At 33.2% G+C, this 19158-nt stretch overlaps 1 protein-coding gene across 3 annotated transcripts; it reads left to right on the top strand.

Moving 5' to 3' along the window:
* The first annotated feature begins 814 nt into the window (after nt 1–814).
* On the top strand, nt 815–4829 carry LOC107943902 (uncharacterized). Of its 3 annotated transcripts, none has more exons than XM_041074739.1 (8): nt 815–1155; nt 1289–1482; nt 1735–1795; nt 2089–2137; nt 2746–2800; nt 3096–3183; nt 3791–3909; nt 4300–4829. In XM_041074739.1, the coding sequence occupies exons 1-8, from the start codon at nt 972–974 to the stop codon at nt 4462–4464; spliced, it is 915 nt and encodes a 304-aa protein (XP_040930673.1). In that variant the 5' UTR covers nt 815–971; the 3' UTR covers nt 4465–4829. The 3 variants fall into 3 exon arrangements, with proteins under 3 accessions (XP_040930673.1, XP_040930674.1, XP_040930675.1); XM_041074740.1 differs by having other exon boundaries at nt 1276–1482; XM_041074741.1 differs by having other exon boundaries at nt 853–1155; nt 1289–1332.
* The last annotated feature ends 14329 nt before the right edge of the window (nt 4830–19158 follow it).

Genomic DNA, 19158 nt, shown 5'->3' with positions numbered 1-19158 from the left:
ATAAATCACAAAAAATTCATAAAAATATTAAAAAAAAAATTATGGTTCAATCAATTCTACCGCTCGATGAACCAAATTTTGTCCAGTTCAATTAGTCTATATCGATTCTTGAGTCAATCTGTATAATATTTTTTTTCAGACCGATACCTCAATATATTTTCTGTTTGACTGGTTTGTTTGATCCAATCATGTTTAAAATTGTCCTAAATAATTAAAAATTTTTAAATTTTGTTTTTAAGACTTAGAATCAGTTAAAATCCAAATCTAAATTTGAACTATCATAACAATGAATTTAAATTAATTGAAAATTTTGAATTTCAAATATTTTAATTTCCAACCAAAAATTTGAAAATAATTAATTCATAAATTTCAAAGTTAAAAATTTGAAATATAAATCCAAATTCTAGTTTCCAAGCATTATTTTAGAGGTTTTGGGTAAGTCAAAATATTGAGTTGATTGAATATGAAACAGTAAAGAAACATTTAATATGCGCAAATGCGGGCTTAATTGGATTTGGGACTCAATAGAAATTTTTGGAAATACGGGTAAACCCTAATAAAATTTGAAATATCCTTATGATTTTCTTTTTATAACTTTAGAAATTTTTGTAAATCTTAAAAAAAAATGGTATTTCCCCCGAAATTTTGGTATGCAACAAATTTTGAATATATACAAAAACTAGTTTCCAATTTTAAATAATATTTAATTGTGATTTAAATATATTATATTTTGTTTATGAAAATGGTTTCAGTATGCGACAAAAACCAAATTCGATTATCAATAAAAAAACATTTAGGTACCAATTTGAAAATTGAAACAAAATTCAGATATTAAAAAATATAATTTCCCTTTTATTTTTTTCTCCATTGTAGGTGATCGGAATTGAAAATTTTCTTTGCTTGAAACTTGGTGGAAGGGTCAGGCGCTCAGCTGGAAAAGGGGAACGAAGTAAGTGTGCAAAGAAGCTGGAATGGAGCAACCATCTTCTCCAGGAACGAAGCCGGTTGAGTTAAGCAACTCCATTGAAGAGCTTTTGAAGTTCACTCTCAAATCTCACCTCAATGGAACTCTTGGATTGGATATTGGGCTCTCAAAACAATTCTGCTCATCTCTCCTCAATCACCCTTCAACCAGCCCCATCTCCCCAAATGCCTGTAAGAAATGAATAACAAACAAAAACCCAAAATTTCCTAAGTAATTAAAAAGTACCCATTTGAAACAAAAACCCAAATTCTGTTATCTTTTTTTTATATGTTGGATTCATTTCTTTTTAGTTTAAACATGCAGCAAGCTCCTCAGAAGCCTCTCAGAATCCTTTATACAAACAGTTGGTACGGGCCTTATATGAAATTATAACTTTTGGTTCACTTCAAGAGTCATCTGACTGTAATAAAGTGGCATCATTATGTCAAGGAAGTGACTCGAAGCAGAAAGGCGAGTGGTTTGATTTAGTTCATAAAGAAGGATCTGAATTAGCTGAAGTATGTACTCTGATCTAATGATTACTTTTACCTATGCCGATCTAAGTTATTCAGGTTTGAATTTGAGTACATGTTAAACATTAATAGTTCAAAATTTTGAAGTTTTTCCGCCTATTTCAAGAGATTTGGAATGATCAGATCCATACTCGAGTGTCAGATAGGGATATTGTCTCAAAGCAGCATAGGTTTCAATTATATCTTCATAAAATCATAGTTAATATGATTAGCTAATCCTTATATTTTATTTCTCAGATATTGAAGAACATTAATTTTGAACTTCATGTTCAGGAGCCTTTCTTCACTCAGTTAAAAGGTGTTATTCTTTTCTGCTGCTTCTGAATTTCTTTGGTTTTTATATCTCCAACTATTACATTTTTTATTCTTTTACACGATCAGTAGTTTTTGTTTTCCAATGGCTATTATAAGTTTGGGCAGCAGAATTTGAACTTGTGACCTGCCTTTTAGAGCAAAGGTGAAAACCATGGTTTCACTTTTTGGCTCTTTTCTATTACTCCTTTAGCAGTACCATCTTCCCTTTTAGACATTTTCCTTGTATATTCTATTAAAGTGAAGACATTTTTCCTTGCAATTTGGTATTGTTTGTAGATGGCATCAAAGCAGTAGAAGGAAGATGTGCTGTTGGTGACTATAATAGGTATGCCTCAAAATTGGAGCTTAGTTTAGTTAGTTCATACAACCTTCTTTTAGATAGTAGGTCTGGGTTTCAAATCCCAATATTTGCAAGCGTTCAAACTTTCCCTGGCATTGACCTCCTTTATACCAAAAAGGATAAGTATGTTAATATTTAGGCATTTGTATGAATCTGGTGTCTTTGATCTTTTCCCGTGTTTTCCTCTTTTCTTCTCTTGACTTTGCAGCTTATACCATTTATGATTCTTGGTTATCTATACATTTAGATCCATCCAATGTAACAACTATAACTCCATACATAGATACTGTAAATCTAACAGGCTCTGATAAACTATGGGAAAACTATGAAACTGAATTAAAACATAGAAGAAAATTAAAGCAAAGAAATGAAATGATAAAAAGGGGTGGAAACATTTTTTTTATAACATGTTGCTACTTGCTAATATTAATATTGCATAACATAAAGTTTTATAGTTTGTGAGATGGGGTTCTGGGGCTTAAGCATTTGTTAATGGTCACGCTTGCTTTTGAGACTTATGATTAAGTTAATTGTATGGTTTATTACATTTTATAAGCTTTCCTCTGTATTTTTCTGCTAATTACTTTGATCAGAATTACAACTGGAGCTTTGATCCTCTTCAACAAATGCTTGGTACTTGAGGTTCAGGTAAGAGGGCTTTTTGTTTGTGTTGCCCTGATTTTTGGTTCTTTTCTGAAGCACCTGTATCTTGCATTCTTGTGGAACACATATTCAGATATGGGCATAGAGATATGGAACTTCAGGGAACCTCCAAATATATGGAAAACTTAGAAAAATTGTACATACTTGTGTTGGGCACATCTTTGTTTCTGACATTCGCATCTTAGTATAGGTTTTTGTAGTTATTTTATGTTTTGTTTTCTTTTTTCCTCTTAATCTGCTATTTTTATTTATTTATTTTTGAATATTTCTCATTTGGCAGGATGTTCATTATTATGCTTCATTCTTTGAGATGTTGGAAGCCGAGAGTCTTGCAAAGGTCCTTCCTGGAGTTAAAACCATAGATGAAGGTAATGATCCTGTAATTTTCTCTCCCGTGGAGGTAATCAAGGTTTAAATTAAATGATGTTAACTTTAAATAACTTTGGTTTTCTATATTGTTTTGTTCTTCATTTTTCTTGAATTATCAATGTTCGATATCCGTGTTCATAAGATATCTAGACATGACTACGATAATATGACATTCCAAGGCCCTTATAATACATAGAGAACATCGAACATACTATGTGAGTTACATATCTGTATTTGATGCTCACATCCTAGTCCATGTAACATAAAGTCTGTATATTGGACAAGAGTTGAGCTATTTAAAATAGGGTATATTGCTAAGTTGCTACAACTCTTCATTTTTCTTGATGTATCCATGTTTGACACTTGTGTCCGATGCATACCCGAGTCCGAGTAACATACAAGTTTTTGTAGAAATGGCAGACAAACCTAACACCTATTCTATAGCATTGTAATCTTAACCATGTTATATGCCTTATGTTTGTGATTCCATGCTGTAGCCTTTTTTTTCCTTTACATTTATTTGTTCTTAATGGATCAATGAGAAAATTTTGAACCTTCGAATGATTCAGAAACATCAATGAAATTGATGAAATATTGGTCTTTCAGGTGTTCAAGTTTACAGGAAGTTTTACACAGAAGAGAAGGAAAAGACAAATGGTGTAGCTGCAATTTGCGTTGCAAAAATGGCTGCTCAACCCTACCTTTCATTGGCCAGAATACTATCTGTGAGTTAGTTAACTCTTCCTTGTCAATTCGTCGTAATAAAGTTAATCAACAAAAAGGAAGAATTGCAAAGATGCAAAATTTAATTACTCCAACCTAAAAGCTCTCAAATGAAAGCAATCTGAAACGAAAACTGTAACCTTTGCTGTTTTCTGTACATAAAATGAGACTAAGCTTTTCTGGTGTTGTGCATCTCACTTAAATCATACATGCAAGTAGATGACTGATCTGTCGCAATTTGTTGTAGCAGATTAAACTACTTTCTGTACTTAATGAGCTCGTAGGGAAGCAATTTCATTATGTTTCTATTTAGTTTTCACTTTTAGCACTTAGGTAATAAAACGAGCAATATAGGCAATTTATATGAACTAATATGTTTGGTGAGTGTGCAGGAAATCATTCAAAGACAAAAAGAAAGTGGACTACTTGTGATGTTGCAACACAGAGCTTGGATGTCGCAACACAGCAAGCAAAATACCCAAGGAGCAGTCTGCCATCAGTGTCGTGACACAGACCAGAGGATGTCACGACACATCTTTAAAGACATGCCCAAATAAACAAACTGCCCTCAGTGTCGCGACACAGGCCAAAGGGTGTTGTGACACCTACGTGATGTGGTCACTTACTGGACTAGGGATGTTTTCGTCCGCACAATGAACTTTAACGAAGATTAGTCAACCATTTTAGGTCAAGGATGAGTTTCTAACCCTAGACCTATAAATATGATTGCTCAAAATAGTTTAGAGGATAGTTTTTCCTTAGTTTAATTTTACTTTCATTTGAGTTTAGATTTCTTTTACTTGTTTGTAATCTTTATTTTAGTTTTTATTCTGTTCTTCGAGAGATCTGGATTGTAGCTTTGTTGGATTCATTAGGGAGTGTTGTTCGCACATTAATATTATATATATCAGGATCTTTCTCATCTTTATTCTTGAGTTTTACAAATGTTTATCTTTCAATTCAATTCTATTGTATGCATTAGATCCATGAAGAACTAATTCTGTTAATAAGATTAACGAGTGGATGTGGGATTAGTTAACACCTATGTAGGATTTCTTAGCGGATCAGTTAGTTGGGAAGGGAAGAACCTAAAACCTTAGAATTGATGACCTTAGGAAGTCATGAAGGTAGGAATGAACCCGAAATCGATATTGCCTGCTGTGAACACCTTACCCTAACCCGATTTGACCTATGACATCGAGAGATAAGTAGTGCTTGCTAACTCATTAGGTTAGTGGAAGGTCGAGAGGCTCTGTTAGGTTAATAACTAGCTGATTGAATGGAATCTGAAGTAAGAGTTAACTGTGAATATTGAAATGAGTTAGTCTTCTGTCATTAAATCTAATAAATTCTACAATCCATTTCTATCGCTATTGTATTCCTTTAAAAAACCCTTTTATCAACTTGTGAATAGTCCTAATATAATTTAATTAAAGTACTAATTAGACCTGTTAGCATTGGAATTGGTTTTAGTTTAATTAAGCTTCATTTGGGTAAGATCCTTGGAGTACTTCTGCTACTTTATTGTACAAATCTATATTACAACCTGACTCGTATACTTGCAGAGACCATCTAATTACTATATTTTGTAGTTATATTCTCACTTCTGACATTGGTACGTTGGGAGGCGATACATGAAACCCCAAATTTGGTTGAAAATGAACGTTAGCACTTGTAGTGCCATCTGCCTCATCATAGCAGTTTTCTATACGCTATGAGGATATTAGCCTCTCTGTTGCTATGTGTTGAAATCTTTGTATCTTGTGGTACTTGCACTTAATGAGGGTAGGATATGGACTTGGAATGCTCAGTTTAGTTTTTTTTTTTAAGTTTATATATATATATATATGGAGAAGAACATCCCGACATCCGTATCCTAATATGTGTCAAAAATAGGAGTCAAACACAGTGTTTTAGGGAAAGTGAAGAGTTCGAATCAACGTGGATTGTATCCTTCTACTATTTGATTGTGCTAAGGCATAATGTTTGATTTCAGAGGTTGACATATGAAGGCATTCTAAGCCTTGAATCAAAAGCATGTTATTGGATCTATTCCATGAGGAATTCCCTTTGGTAGGAGTTCTATGCTACACGAATTACAAGTTAAATTGAGAATTGCTTGAATAGGTTGTTTTAACTCTTCATTTTTTTTGAAACAATCAAAAATAGTTGTGTTAGACATATGTTCGTAACTGGCAATCACACTAGAATTCAAGTACCATAGATTGGTGTACAAAGGAATATCTTTTGTTTCCTTGGTTTTGAATTTTTATTTTATTTTATGAGATGGATGGTTGTGTACAAGGGAATGAAACCAGTGAAAATATATGGAATTGGTTTTTTCAATGCTTGTCAAAGACTTTTGAATTAAATCAAACTTGTACAAAATGCTTTGAGCTTTGGCCTTAGAAGTTGTTTATGTTTGTTTTTCATTCACTTTTTGGCTCCGAACCGAACTACGATTGCCATAATTTTCATTAATAAGCCTTTCCCATTTGAGATTTGAGTTCATTTTGAATTGATTATTTTAAATTTAAATACTTTCGAGTTTGGATTAGTTTAAATATAAGTTGTTTGAGATTTTTCTTTTAATTTGATTCATTACAAATTTAGACAAGGTCTAACTCACAAATTGATACCTAAATTATACTCATTTTCCCATATTGACACTTAATTTGTTTTTTGGACACAGGTGGTACCTAAACTACTGTTTTTTTCTCAAGTTAATAACTCCGTTAATCAAACCGTTAAGTTTCTTTTATAAAAAAGGATTAACTCATAAATTGATACTTAAACTGTCATTTTTTCTTTTTGGTACCTAAACATTTTTTGGGTCATAAGTAGCACCTCAACTTTTATTTTTATTTTTTGAAGTTGATACCTTTGTAGTTAGTCAAACCAGTAAGTCTATTTAAAAAATAACCAATAAAAAATGACCATATAGAAAAAAATAAAAAGTATTATTTATATATTTAAAAATTATTAAAAGTTATGAAAATAAAAAAAATTAAAAAAAAGAGAGAATTGACTCAATTGGTTCAACTAGTTCTTTTAGCTCCCATTCAATTGATTTGTATTGGTTTGTGAGTCAATCGATTCAATGATTTCTAGTACAATCAGTTGATCCAATTTGGTTTTGAAAATATTGGTTTTGATCGAAGAAAGAAACTTCTCAATCTTGTCAGGTCAAGCAAGTAGATGGTGAATTTTGAAAACATAATTAATCACCAACATCTTGACCTCGAGAGAGCTAGTTTCGAGCACTGTTGACATTGGAAGATGAAAGCAAAAATAGAAAAAATAAAGATAGAAATAAAATAAAATAAAATAAAATAATTAAAATTTATTTTTAAAAGTTTATATGACATGATAGTCTATTGTTGGTTGAAATTTTTTTAATGGATATCATTTTAGTGTAAAATGGGTAACGAAAGAATAATTAGGCCCTACTTTTGACCAAAAAAGAGTGGGTAAATTACACCAACAGTTAGTCTAATTTCAATTCAGTCACTCAACTTTCAAAAAATAACAAATCAGTCTCTAATGTTACCGAAAAGTGACAAATTAGTCACCCATTAACATTTTTCGTTACGGGCCTAATCGGACAAGTGACGTGGCCAGTTAACTAGCTGACGTGATCAGTTAACTTGCAATGTTGGACGAGGAAAAGTTTTAATTCAGTCACTAACGTTATCGAAAAGTGACAAATTAGTCACCCATTAACATCGTTATCAAAAAGTTGCAAATTAGTCACTCATTAACATTTTCTATTACAGGCCTAATGAGGCAAGTGACATGGCCAGTAGACTAGCGAATGTGGCCAGTTAACTTGCCACATTAGACAAGGAAAAGTTGAGTGACTTTTTTTTGTCCTTCCTTTTTTGTTTTTTAATAAATGACCAATATTTTTACTTTTTATGTAAATGACCCAATATGTTTATACTTCTTCTCCATCCCAAAAATCTTGTCGCCGCCGCCTCCACCACAACTATCTTTGGCATCACCATAAAAGAGCCACCACCCTATCCTTTTTTTTTAATCTTTTTCAACCCCCCAAAGAGGAGGCACCACAATTGGGATTTGACTGTTTTTTTCTACTGCCCAAAGCCATTAACTCTGAAAAAACTAGATCGAAATGGGATTGAAAACAATTTTGGGTCAAACTATTAGTACCTATAACCAAATTGGTGAGGAGAAAATCATCCAAAGCAACATTCAAGTGATTCAAGAACCAAAACAACTCGGATTTGTCAAGATCTTCATGGGATATGATGATATAAACAAATGGGTCGTCGATTAAGCTAAACAAAACTAACTCCATTACCAACATTATCAAGTTGTATAAAACAAAATCAGAAGCAAAACAAGGTGAACATCTAGACAAACCAAACAATTGATTGAACCCATGATTTTTGAGAACAAAGGAAGTGGTTTCTCCAAAGGGACAACCAAATGGCCACAAGTGAAATTCTGGGTCGGGTCAGTGATTAGCAAGATTCCAAAGTTGAAATCGGATTGGATATTGTAGCAAAAGAGGATAAAAGATGGATTAGAAGAAGAGTGGCGGAGATGGTTGGCAATGAAAGTTGGGGTCAAAGTGAGGTAAGCCTAGTCCTTGGAAAGGGATTTGAATCGGGTCATAGACCTAAGAGGTAATCTAGAAAGGATATCGAAAAGGGCATTTTGGGGTAATAACAATGAGAAAGACATGGTTCTCAGCTTTCTTCCTGGAAAAGAAGAATTCATTAAAGGGTTTTATTTGTTCTTTTTTTTGGGTGTTTGGTTTTTTGAAAGTTAGTAGGACTAATTTGTTACTCTTTGAAAGTTGAGTGATTGAATTGAAAGTTGAGTGACTGTTTTTTTCATTGAGATCAAAGTTGAGTGACTATTGGTGAATTTACCCTTATATATATTTTGGGTTCAAAATAACATGGTGGCCGATTAAATGCCAGGTCACTTTTCTGTTACAATTGTAACAGAAAATGATTAGTATTGTTATTTTTTGAAAGTTGAGTGACTGAATTGAAATCAGAGTGATTGTTTTGTCAGTTGCATCAAAGTTGGGTGACCGTTGGTGTAATTTACCCAAAAAAATTTAGATAACAACTTAGGAAAAATAGTATCGTTTAGGTACTAATTTGTAAGTTATGTTTTTTTTTTCAAAATAGATTTAATGGTTTGATTAATGGAGGCACCAATTTCGGAAAACCAAGTAGTTTAGGTACTATTTGTGATTAGAAAAAATATTCAGGTACCAAATTGAAAAAAATGAAAAATTTTATATACCAATTATGAGTTAAACCTCTAAAAATTTAAGATGTTATTACATATAGGAACTTTTAGAGTTAAAGTACAGATTATTTGTCATTTGAATGTATTCCTTTCAAACTACTTTGAAAACTCTTTTATTTAATATTTCAAGTTTTTAAGTAATTCAAATGAACTTAAATAAATTTGAAATTGATTTAGATAAATTTTTTATTTTATAGAATTATATCATAATTTAAAACTAAAAGAAATGATTATAAACATTAACATTCAACTCGGAGTTATATATATAATGCATACGTTTATCCATAAACCTCTCGAACCCTTACATTAAGGAAAAATACATGCTTGAGTACGATCAAATTTGTTAAACTAAGCCTTATTGGATAATATGCTTTGATATAACAAATTAAAGTGTTTTTGAATAAAAGTAAAGTTGAGCAATTTCATAAAATCAAGTTAAAATGGTTTCAATTGAGTCAAACATTTTCAAATATGTTTGAACTATTTTAAAACTAGTTAGAATTGCTCCAGGATAAAAAGTATCAATACTTTTTGTCTAAATATTGATATTTTACAATATATCAATACCCATTTGATAATTGGTATCAAATTGACATTCTGCTATTTCCAAACCCTGGTAGGTATCGATCCAGTATCAGTACTTTTCTTAACGTATCGACATTTTTTCTCCAACGGTCATTGAAATCTACATTAATTACAAAAAAAAATATCGATACCCTTTTAGTAGGTATCGATACTCGTTGTTGCAGGTGCAGTTAATGACATGGTATTTCATCCCCAACGACTATATTTACTTCCACAACAACCACAATGGTTGGAAATCAATTAGAGGGTATAAATACCATCTTCCAAAGGTCTAGCAATAAGAAGAGCAATGTGCAAAGCTTAAAGATAAATAAAAACAACCTAGAGCTTAATTCTTTCATACCTTTTTTTGTAAAAACTTGTGAGCTTTCATTATATTCATTTAACATGAGACGCATCACTGTATACCATGAAATCTTTACCAAATTTAGGTTGTATCATAATAGGAGCCTGAGTCAAAACAGATTTGAGCTTCTCAAAGCTTGATTGCTGCTCATCAGGCTAGACAAAATAAGCGTTCTTATGCAATAGCTTACTCAGAGGAGTTGCAATTAACGAAAACCCTTTGACAAATCTCCGATAATAGCCCGTAAGACCCAAAAAATTACGGATCTCAAAAACATTCCTAGGTTGTTTCTAATCAAGCACAACCTCAATCTTTCTTGGATCGACTCAAATTCCCTCTGTAGAAACCACAAACCCTAGAAAAGTTACTTCCCTTAGCTAGAGTTTACACTTGCTCAACTTAGCGTAGAGCTATTTCTTTTGAAGTATCTAAAGGACTACTCTAAGATCCCATCATAATCATTTTCAGTCTTAGAGTATACCAGAATGTTGTCGATGAAGACCACGATGAACTAATCCAAATATGGCTGGAAAACTCGATTCATTAGATCAATGAATATAGCCAGAGCATTTGTCAAACCAAAGGGCATGACTAAGAACTCATAGTGCCCATAGTGAGTCCTAAAAGCAATCTTGTGAACATCAACTTCCTTAACCTTAAGCTGATGATACCTAGAACGTAGATTTATTTTAGAAAACATAGAAGCCCTATGAAACTGATCAAACAGGTCGTCGATCCTCAGAATTGGGTACTTATTATTCACCGTTAACTTATTTAACTGGCGATAATCGATTCACATCCTCATGGTACCATCTCTTTTCTTTACAAATAACACTGGTGCCCCTCACGGAGACACACTAGGACAAATGAATCCACGATCAATGAGTTCTTGAAGCTGAGCCTTTAACTTCATAAGCTCCTTCCGTGCCATACGATAAGGAGTGATGGACACCGGAGCTGTACCTGACAGAAGTTCGATAACGAACTCAACTTCCCGATTTGGAGGCAAACCTAGTTATTCTTCAGAAAAATATTCGGGAATTCTTTAACTATTCAGATGTTCCCAATAGAAGAGTCCACAGAAGCTGAATCACTTACAAAATCCAAATACGCTTCATATCCTTTCTGAATCAGTTTTTCAGCTACAAGAGCGGAAATCATATTGGATAAGTAATCTCGACGCTCACTGATCATAACCACTTCCATATTATTCTTAGATCTTAAAACTACCCTCTTAGTAGCACAATCCAAATTGACTCGATGCTCCACAAGCCCTTCTATTCCCAGAATTAGATCTAATTCTCCAAACAGTAATTCTATTAAATTAGCCAAAAACACAACCCCTTATACCTCTAATGGTACATTCCTATATAGTTTACTAACCCGAATTGATTGTCCCAACGGACTAAGTACAACAATCTCACTAGAAGTGCTCTCAACTGAAATCCTCAATTTTACAGAAACAAAATTAGCTACATAGGAATGTGTTGACCCTATGTCTATTAATGTAAAATAAGATGCATAAAAAATAAAGAACGTACCTGTAATCACATCAATTACGACTCTATCCTCACGATATCTAGTAGCATAAGCCAATGCAGACTTTTTCACCTCAGTCTGATTAGCACCCTTACGCGATGCTCTCTGCCCCTTACCCATTCCATTACCACTCCTGGTCGGACTATGGCCCCGAGGTGGCTGCTAAATTGCTCGTTGAGGTTGAACAAAACCCTAAGTTAGAGCTTGAATGTTGTGGGCAATCCCTAATACGATGCTCTATCGACCCACATCGCAAACACGCTCCCAACCTCCTTCAACACTAGCCCGAACGACATCTACACAATCCCTACACGGCTGAGCCTTAGTAGGAGCAACTAGGCACCTAACTCTCGAAGGCCCATTGGACTTGGTCCGTTTATTAAGCCTCTGCTAGAGGGCTCTGAATCCCTCTTAGTTTTTCATCTCCCACGATCCCTATTTTTGTGCTCTATGCGCTTAACCTCCTCAACAGTCTTCGCCTTATCCACTAAGGCGGCGAATTCCCGCTCTCTCTGTGGAGCTATCAAAACTCTCAGATGATCCTTTAAATCATCCTTAAAACGAAAACATTTCTTATACTCAGTCGCCACCATCCTACGATCGTAACGACTCAATCTTAGAAATTCAGCCTTATACTCGACCACAGTCCTATCCCTTTAAGTGAGGTTCATACACTCACGTCTACGAGCATTCACATAACTTGCCCCCATATATTTGCTCTAAAAGGCAGTTTTAAAATCTTCCCAAGAAATCCGATCTGGATGAATACCCTCATCAATCGTTAACTACCACTGATACATCTCATCGCGAAGTAAAGATACTGCACCCTTCAACTTTTGGTTAAGGGTGAAATCGATATTGTTCATTATCCTCTCAGTAGCCTTCAACCAGTTTTCGGCCACAGTCGGGGTAACTCCAGTAACATCCCGAAATAACTCAGCACCATTAGATCGAAGTCGTTTAGTTACTGACCCACGATTCCCAGAACTAGAATAGGGTCCAAAGACCCTCTCCAATACTCTAAGTATGGCTTGAAACAATGCGTCGTCCCTTGCCGAACGACTATAAGACCCAGTCTCAGCAGTAAGTGTAGTTGGTGTCTTGTATCTAGCTTAGGCATATTACCCACTGAGGACGACTTAACTCGAGTCCTTCTACGACTTGTGCCGTGCTTATGGGTACCACAACCATGTGTTCCATGAGCACTTATCGTATTCACAGTTTTATCTACATTACAAATTTTTATGTATCAATTTCAACGTTTATTAGCAACTATTTTATGCTTCAAATAATTATCATAAGTAATTTCAGAAATTTCAAAAATTTTCAGTCTTTAACTAACTTAGTGCATTTTTAATCATTTCATAGTTTTCTAGCTAAAGTATTTCTAAGTTAGAAGTACTTACAGGATCCGCGCTGGAGACTCGGTATTCCGCAAACTTACATTTCAAATTGAAACTAAACTTTACTTGAAAAACAATTTTATTTACAAATATAATTTTGAACCTAAAATTTTCGCATCCTGAGTTTTGTAACCTGGCTTGATACCACTAAATGTAACACTCCAAACCCAGCCTAGATGTTATGGTCGAATTCGAAATTGTTATGAAGGTAAGTTATAAATCTGACTTTATTCTTTTTGAAACCATCGTAAACCGTTGTTACTTAGTAAGCCTGCTTTGTTTGGAAAGTATGTTGTCGTACTTGTTTAATTAAAAATGTTTTTCATCTATGTCTTTCAAATAAATCGAATATTTTGCTGCGGAGTTTCTTAAAACATTATTTTTTTGTAAATCGGGTTTGTTTTCTTAAAAACAATTAATTTTAGAAAAACAATCATTTTCATAAAAACCGTTTTATCAATTGTCATGCTAGAAACCAAAATAAAAATCCGAAACCAAAAGCGGTCCCAAAAGTTCAAAGAGTCCAAATTATACAAAACTCTCAAAACAAAAAGTATAAATAAGTCAACTTTAAGTAAATAAAGTTTTACAGCGACATAGGCATAACCGAGCTCTCGTCGTACTGTCCTGCCTAAGTTTAAGGGTTACCTAAAATTATCAAACATACAAAGAGTGAGTTTTCTTTTAAAATTCAGTGTGTAACCCGTACGTATACAGAAATTCAGATTTGATCACATGGCGGAATAGATACAAACATATGTTTACTACAGAATCATATTAAAATAGTACAGATGCATATATATAAATCCTACCCTTATCCTCTACACACTAACTTCGACCATCCCAACACACCACGTGGGGTACAAAACACCCACCTAGCCCTACATACCACATAGTGTCCTCACGACACTTTCCAAAATAATTGCAGCAGTGCTGCCAGTATAATGGCGAGTTAATGCCCCACACAAAACACTTCCTTCACATAATACATAACTCGCCGTAGGGTCAGATACAAACAGAAAACTAGATATAATAGAATAACAGATATAATAGAATAACAGATACTCGAATATGTATATCATGCATGCTAGTATAACAAATATCGAACATGCTTATACATAACAAATCAAACATATAGTATCACATTACATGCATTTAGGCATTATTTACGTCGAATTCATACTAATAGAATAACATATCTCATGCTTTAAGGCATATACAACACATGTCGACCCCAGGGAAGGCCCACGGTCAATCAGGATGACATGCATGACCCTAGGGAAAAATTTTTAAATTTAGGCCCACACGTGCCCGTGTGGCCCACATGGCCTATCACACTACCGTAATGCATCGACAGGCCCTAATTTCTACTTTCACCCTTCGCTATTTTTCAGGTTTCCCGTTACACACCTGGTTAAATTTCGAAGTAATTCAAATGATGATGATCCCAGTACCTATAATCATCAAAACTTCAACGAGTTAAACCAAATGAACATTCCAATTACAAACCAAAATCCTCAATATTCCTAACATGCTAAAAATCTGAACAACCGTAACTATACTAAATTGGTAGAATCACTCACCCTCGAGGACAACGATCCACAACAATCACTCCATCAGAGGAACACCCACTGACTCGCAAATCTCCCCTAATTATTCATTAATCAACGAACCAAATAAAATAGTCAAAAAGAAAATCCCTTAAATTACACAACATAAAAAAAAACCCAACCTATTCACCAATTCATAACCAAAACTTCAACCAACCGACACACTTACCAATTCCACAACAATCGAACTAGAACAAAAAAGATTCCCAAGCAGAACTGACTAAAATAGAGACAAAAAAGAGAATCCCTAAACTAATCTTGAATTTGTTTGAATCGAAAAGAAAATCTAAACAGGGGGTGAAGAAATAAGAAAATGAAAAAAAAAAACAAAAGCCAAAAGGGAAAAGAACATGGGAAAAAGAAGTTGATTTTTAGGAGAACAAAATAAAAATAAAATATAAAAGATACCTAGATAATCCCAACCGTCCTATCCCACACTCTGATAACTACTCAGGATGTGATTTCAAATCCAATTCCACTCTATGCACCCTTGACCGAGATTTGCAAAAACTAATCCCTTGTTGATCATGCCAATATTTGAACCCAAGACCTCAGGCCCAACCTTGAAGCCCTTAACCACTAAAGTAGATATTAACCTATGATAGAATTTGTAAAAACAAAATTAAGAAGTTAGGGCGTTACACAAAATCTATGCATACTCTATTTTGTGCTCTTGGTGCAAATGAGTACAATAGAGTCTTTTGGTGTAACAATGTTAAAAAAATATGAGACAAGCTTGAAGTCACCCATGAAGGAACAAGTAGAGTTAAGGAGTCCAAGATAAGTCTTTTCACCCTTGATTATGAGTTGTTTAAAGTAAAAACGGAAGAATGAATCAATGAGATGTCTGATAGCTTCACCTATATCATCAATAGTCTCAAAGCCCTTGAGAAGATCTATCCCAACAAAGAGATGGTGAAAAGATGTTGAATAGTCTCCCAACATCTTGGGAAGCTAAAATAACGGTAATAGAAGAATCAAAGGATCTCAACTCACTTACCCTTGATAAACTCATTGGTTTTTTTCTTACATATGAGATGAGGCTTAACAAAAGGAGTGAAGAAGAAAGAATTATGAAGAAGAATGTTGGTAAAGTTCTAAAATCCACCACTAATGAAGATAGTGAATCAAGTAAAGAGATGGATGAAGACAAAGAGATGGAGATGTTTGCTAGAAGATTCAAGAGATTCATGAGGTCCAACCTAGGAAGCTTGAATCTACTAAGGAGAAAGATCCCATTATTTGCTACGAGTGCAAGAAACCGGGACACATCAAGTATGATTGTCTTCAACTTAAAAAGAATGGGTCTAGTAAATAAAAGGCCTATGTTGCTACTTGGAATGAGAAAGATTCATCCGATGATGAAGTAGCCAACTTGTGCCTTATGGCCATCAATGATTCTAAGGTAACTTATAACTCATCTACTTTAAATGATTGTTCTTTTGATGAGTTGAAAGATGCCTATGATGAATTGGGTTTGGAATTTGAAGTCATGATGTCAAAACATAATAAAATGTTTCAAAATTAAAAAGTGAAAATGACTTACTTTCGGAAACCAATCATGAACTTGAAGAGAAGGTAAACAAAATGCAAGAAATTATTAATGACTTTGAAAATAAAAATTTTGACTTGCATAATTTACTTTCAAAAGTTCATGAGGATCATCAAAAGCAACTTGAGTTGCTTAACAGTAAAAAACCTCACTCTAACAAAATTTTTGAAGTAGGAGAAAATTCAAAACAAAAATTTGTTAAAAATAGCTTTAATTTCTATAAACATAGAGGTCACTCAAGATTTTACAAGAGAAAGCTTGTTAAGAGCGTATAGATCCCTAAAGGACTTAGTGCTACTCAAGACAAGAAAGATATTTCAAAATTGGATACCTAAAGGGACTATAATTTTTAAGACTAATGATTATGGACCCAAAAGAAATTGGGTACCAAAAACTTAATTCTATGTTTGCAGGTAAGGTGCATTGCTTAAAGGTGAACAAATGCAAATTTTATGTGATTGCACCTTAATATTATTTGGTATGGTTGTTCATTTTTTATTTATCTTTAATGTCTATCTTTGGGCTAACCACACACTTTTCCTCTTAAGTTTTACTTTATTATTTTTTTGATATAACAAAAAGGGGGAGAAGAGAAGATAAGTTTTATGGTTGATTGATTGCTTATATGCCAAGATTAGTGACCAAATTTTCAAATCAAAATGAATGTCAAATTTATGCTTTTTTCAAATTTTTATGCTCCAAATCTTTATGCCTTAAATTGAAAATGATTTTTATATAGGGGGAGCTTAAATTGAAAATGACTTTTATTAAGGGGGAGTAATCTATTCAAAAACAAATTTGCAAAATGTTTTTTTATAGGGGAGATTGTTAAACTAAGCCTTATTGGATAATATGTTTTGATATGACAAATTAAAGTGTTTTTGAATAAAAGTAAAGTTGAGAAATTTTATAAAATCAAGTTGAAATGGTTTCAATTAAGTCAAACATTTTCAAATATGTTTTACCTATTTTCAAGCTAGTTAGAATTGCTTCAGGACAAAAAAGTATTGATACTTTGTCTAAGTATCGATTTTTTACAAGATATCAATACCCCTTTGATAATTGATACCAAATTGACGTTCTGTCATTTCCAAACCATGGTAGGTATTGATTTGGTATCGATACTTTTCTTAGGGTATTGATATATTTCCTAAGGTATCGATATTTTTGCTCCAACGGTCACTGAAATTTGTATTAATTACAAAAAAATATTGATACCCTTTTAGTAGGTATAGATACTCGTTGCTGCAGGTGCAGTCAATGACCTGGTATTTTATCCCCAATGGCTATATTTACTTACATAACAACCACAACAAAAAGAGCAATGTGAAAAGTTTAAATATAAAAAAACAACAACAACCTAGAGCTTAATTCTTTTATACCTTTTCTTGTAAACACTTGTGAACTTTCATTGTATTCATTTAACTCAAGTGTTATTCTTTACTTGCTTATTTGTTTCTCTTTAAGAGAGAGAGTTAATCCTTAAGGTTTGGGTAGAAACTTTAAAGGAGTTGTATCTTAAGATTTTGGGGTATAAGTCTTAAGAGAGATTGTAAGGTTGAACCTTGTCCTCAAAGGTTGCCAAACTAGTGAATTTGGAGAAAATTCTTGATTGTGGAAAGTTATGGTAGTGGAGTAGGCAACTGGGGCCGAACCACTATAAATCCTTGTGTTCTTTGTTACATATTTTTCATTGCGTCCACCACAACATCTTAAAGGCCAATTCAACCTCACTACCGATGATCTCGAATTGATCCTTCTGAGCTAACAGAATCTACATCCTTTTAATTGTTGCAATAACAATGTTACCAAATGAGTTAAAGCTCAACCGGTTGACCGAGAGTTATTTGGAGCATAGATTAAAAATTTATTATACTAATTATCTGTTAAATCATAAGTATTAAAAATCAGGGGCAAACTATACAAATAGTCACTCAAGTTTTAGAGAGTTTCTATTTTGGTCACCTTTTTTTTTCGTTATTTTAGTTACTCCCATTAGATTAATTGCAAATTTGCAATAGCTTTATCGTTAGAATATATTTGCTCACCACTTAATGTTGATATAATAACAAATTTAGCCTTCAGCGTTTACACATTTATCAATTTAATTCTAATTCTAAAAATTCAAAAAATTTAAAATTAAAAAAATATATAAGAAATTCAAAAGTTATTAAAATTTATAAAAAAATTCAGAAATATTATAAAATATTCAAAATAAAATTATAAAACTTACTTAAAAGTGTTAAATTTTAATATATTATTTAAAAATCATATAATGTTATTAAAATTTAAGTGATAGTTAAAAAAATAAAAACCTTTTAGTTTTTTAGCTTTCTTTTTCTTTTTTCTTTAGGACTTTGTTGTCGCACCTTTCTTGCTATCGTCTGACATTGTCTCCAACCAATATCATCACCAAAATGCTCCTCTTTTCATCCTCTTTTCAACTACCGAGTTAAATCATTCTAAAATAATCCCAAATTTCATGAAATAGAACCCAAAGTCGTCGCCTTTTTTAGCCAATCTTCACCACTTACCGTAGGATGGTACAATTATTGAAAATTGATACAACTATTGAAAATTGATGTTAACATTTCCACAATGGATAGTGTCACAGTGGTTAGTTCCAACCTTAGCAATTGAAGATTTGGGGTATACATACAAAAGGAAGACAAATGTGAGGCATAACAATGGAGGATTTGGTTTCAACATTGTGAAATAATGTGACAAATTCTTAACAAAAGAAACATCTAATTTTCTTAGGCTAGAGTGAATCTTAGAGTCACAAGAAAATTAATTTCATTAAGTAGGATTGTATCTGTAGGTCTAAAGCTCAGAGAGGACTTGGCATCAAGGAGAATGCGATTCTTAATAAATTTATACTTGCTAGTCTAGCTTGGGGTCATCCAATAAGATAATTCGAACAC

The sequence above is a fragment of the Gossypium hirsutum genome, chromosome A08 (assembly GCF_007990345.1).
Source record: "Gossypium hirsutum isolate 1008001.06 chromosome A08, Gossypium_hirsutum_v2.1, whole genome shotgun sequence".
NCBI classification, from domain to species: Eukaryota; Viridiplantae; Streptophyta; class Magnoliopsida; order Malvales; family Malvaceae; genus Gossypium; species Gossypium hirsutum.
The sequence above is the reverse complement of the archived record's forward strand: the minus strand, read 5'-3'. Positions and strand labels throughout refer to the sequence as shown.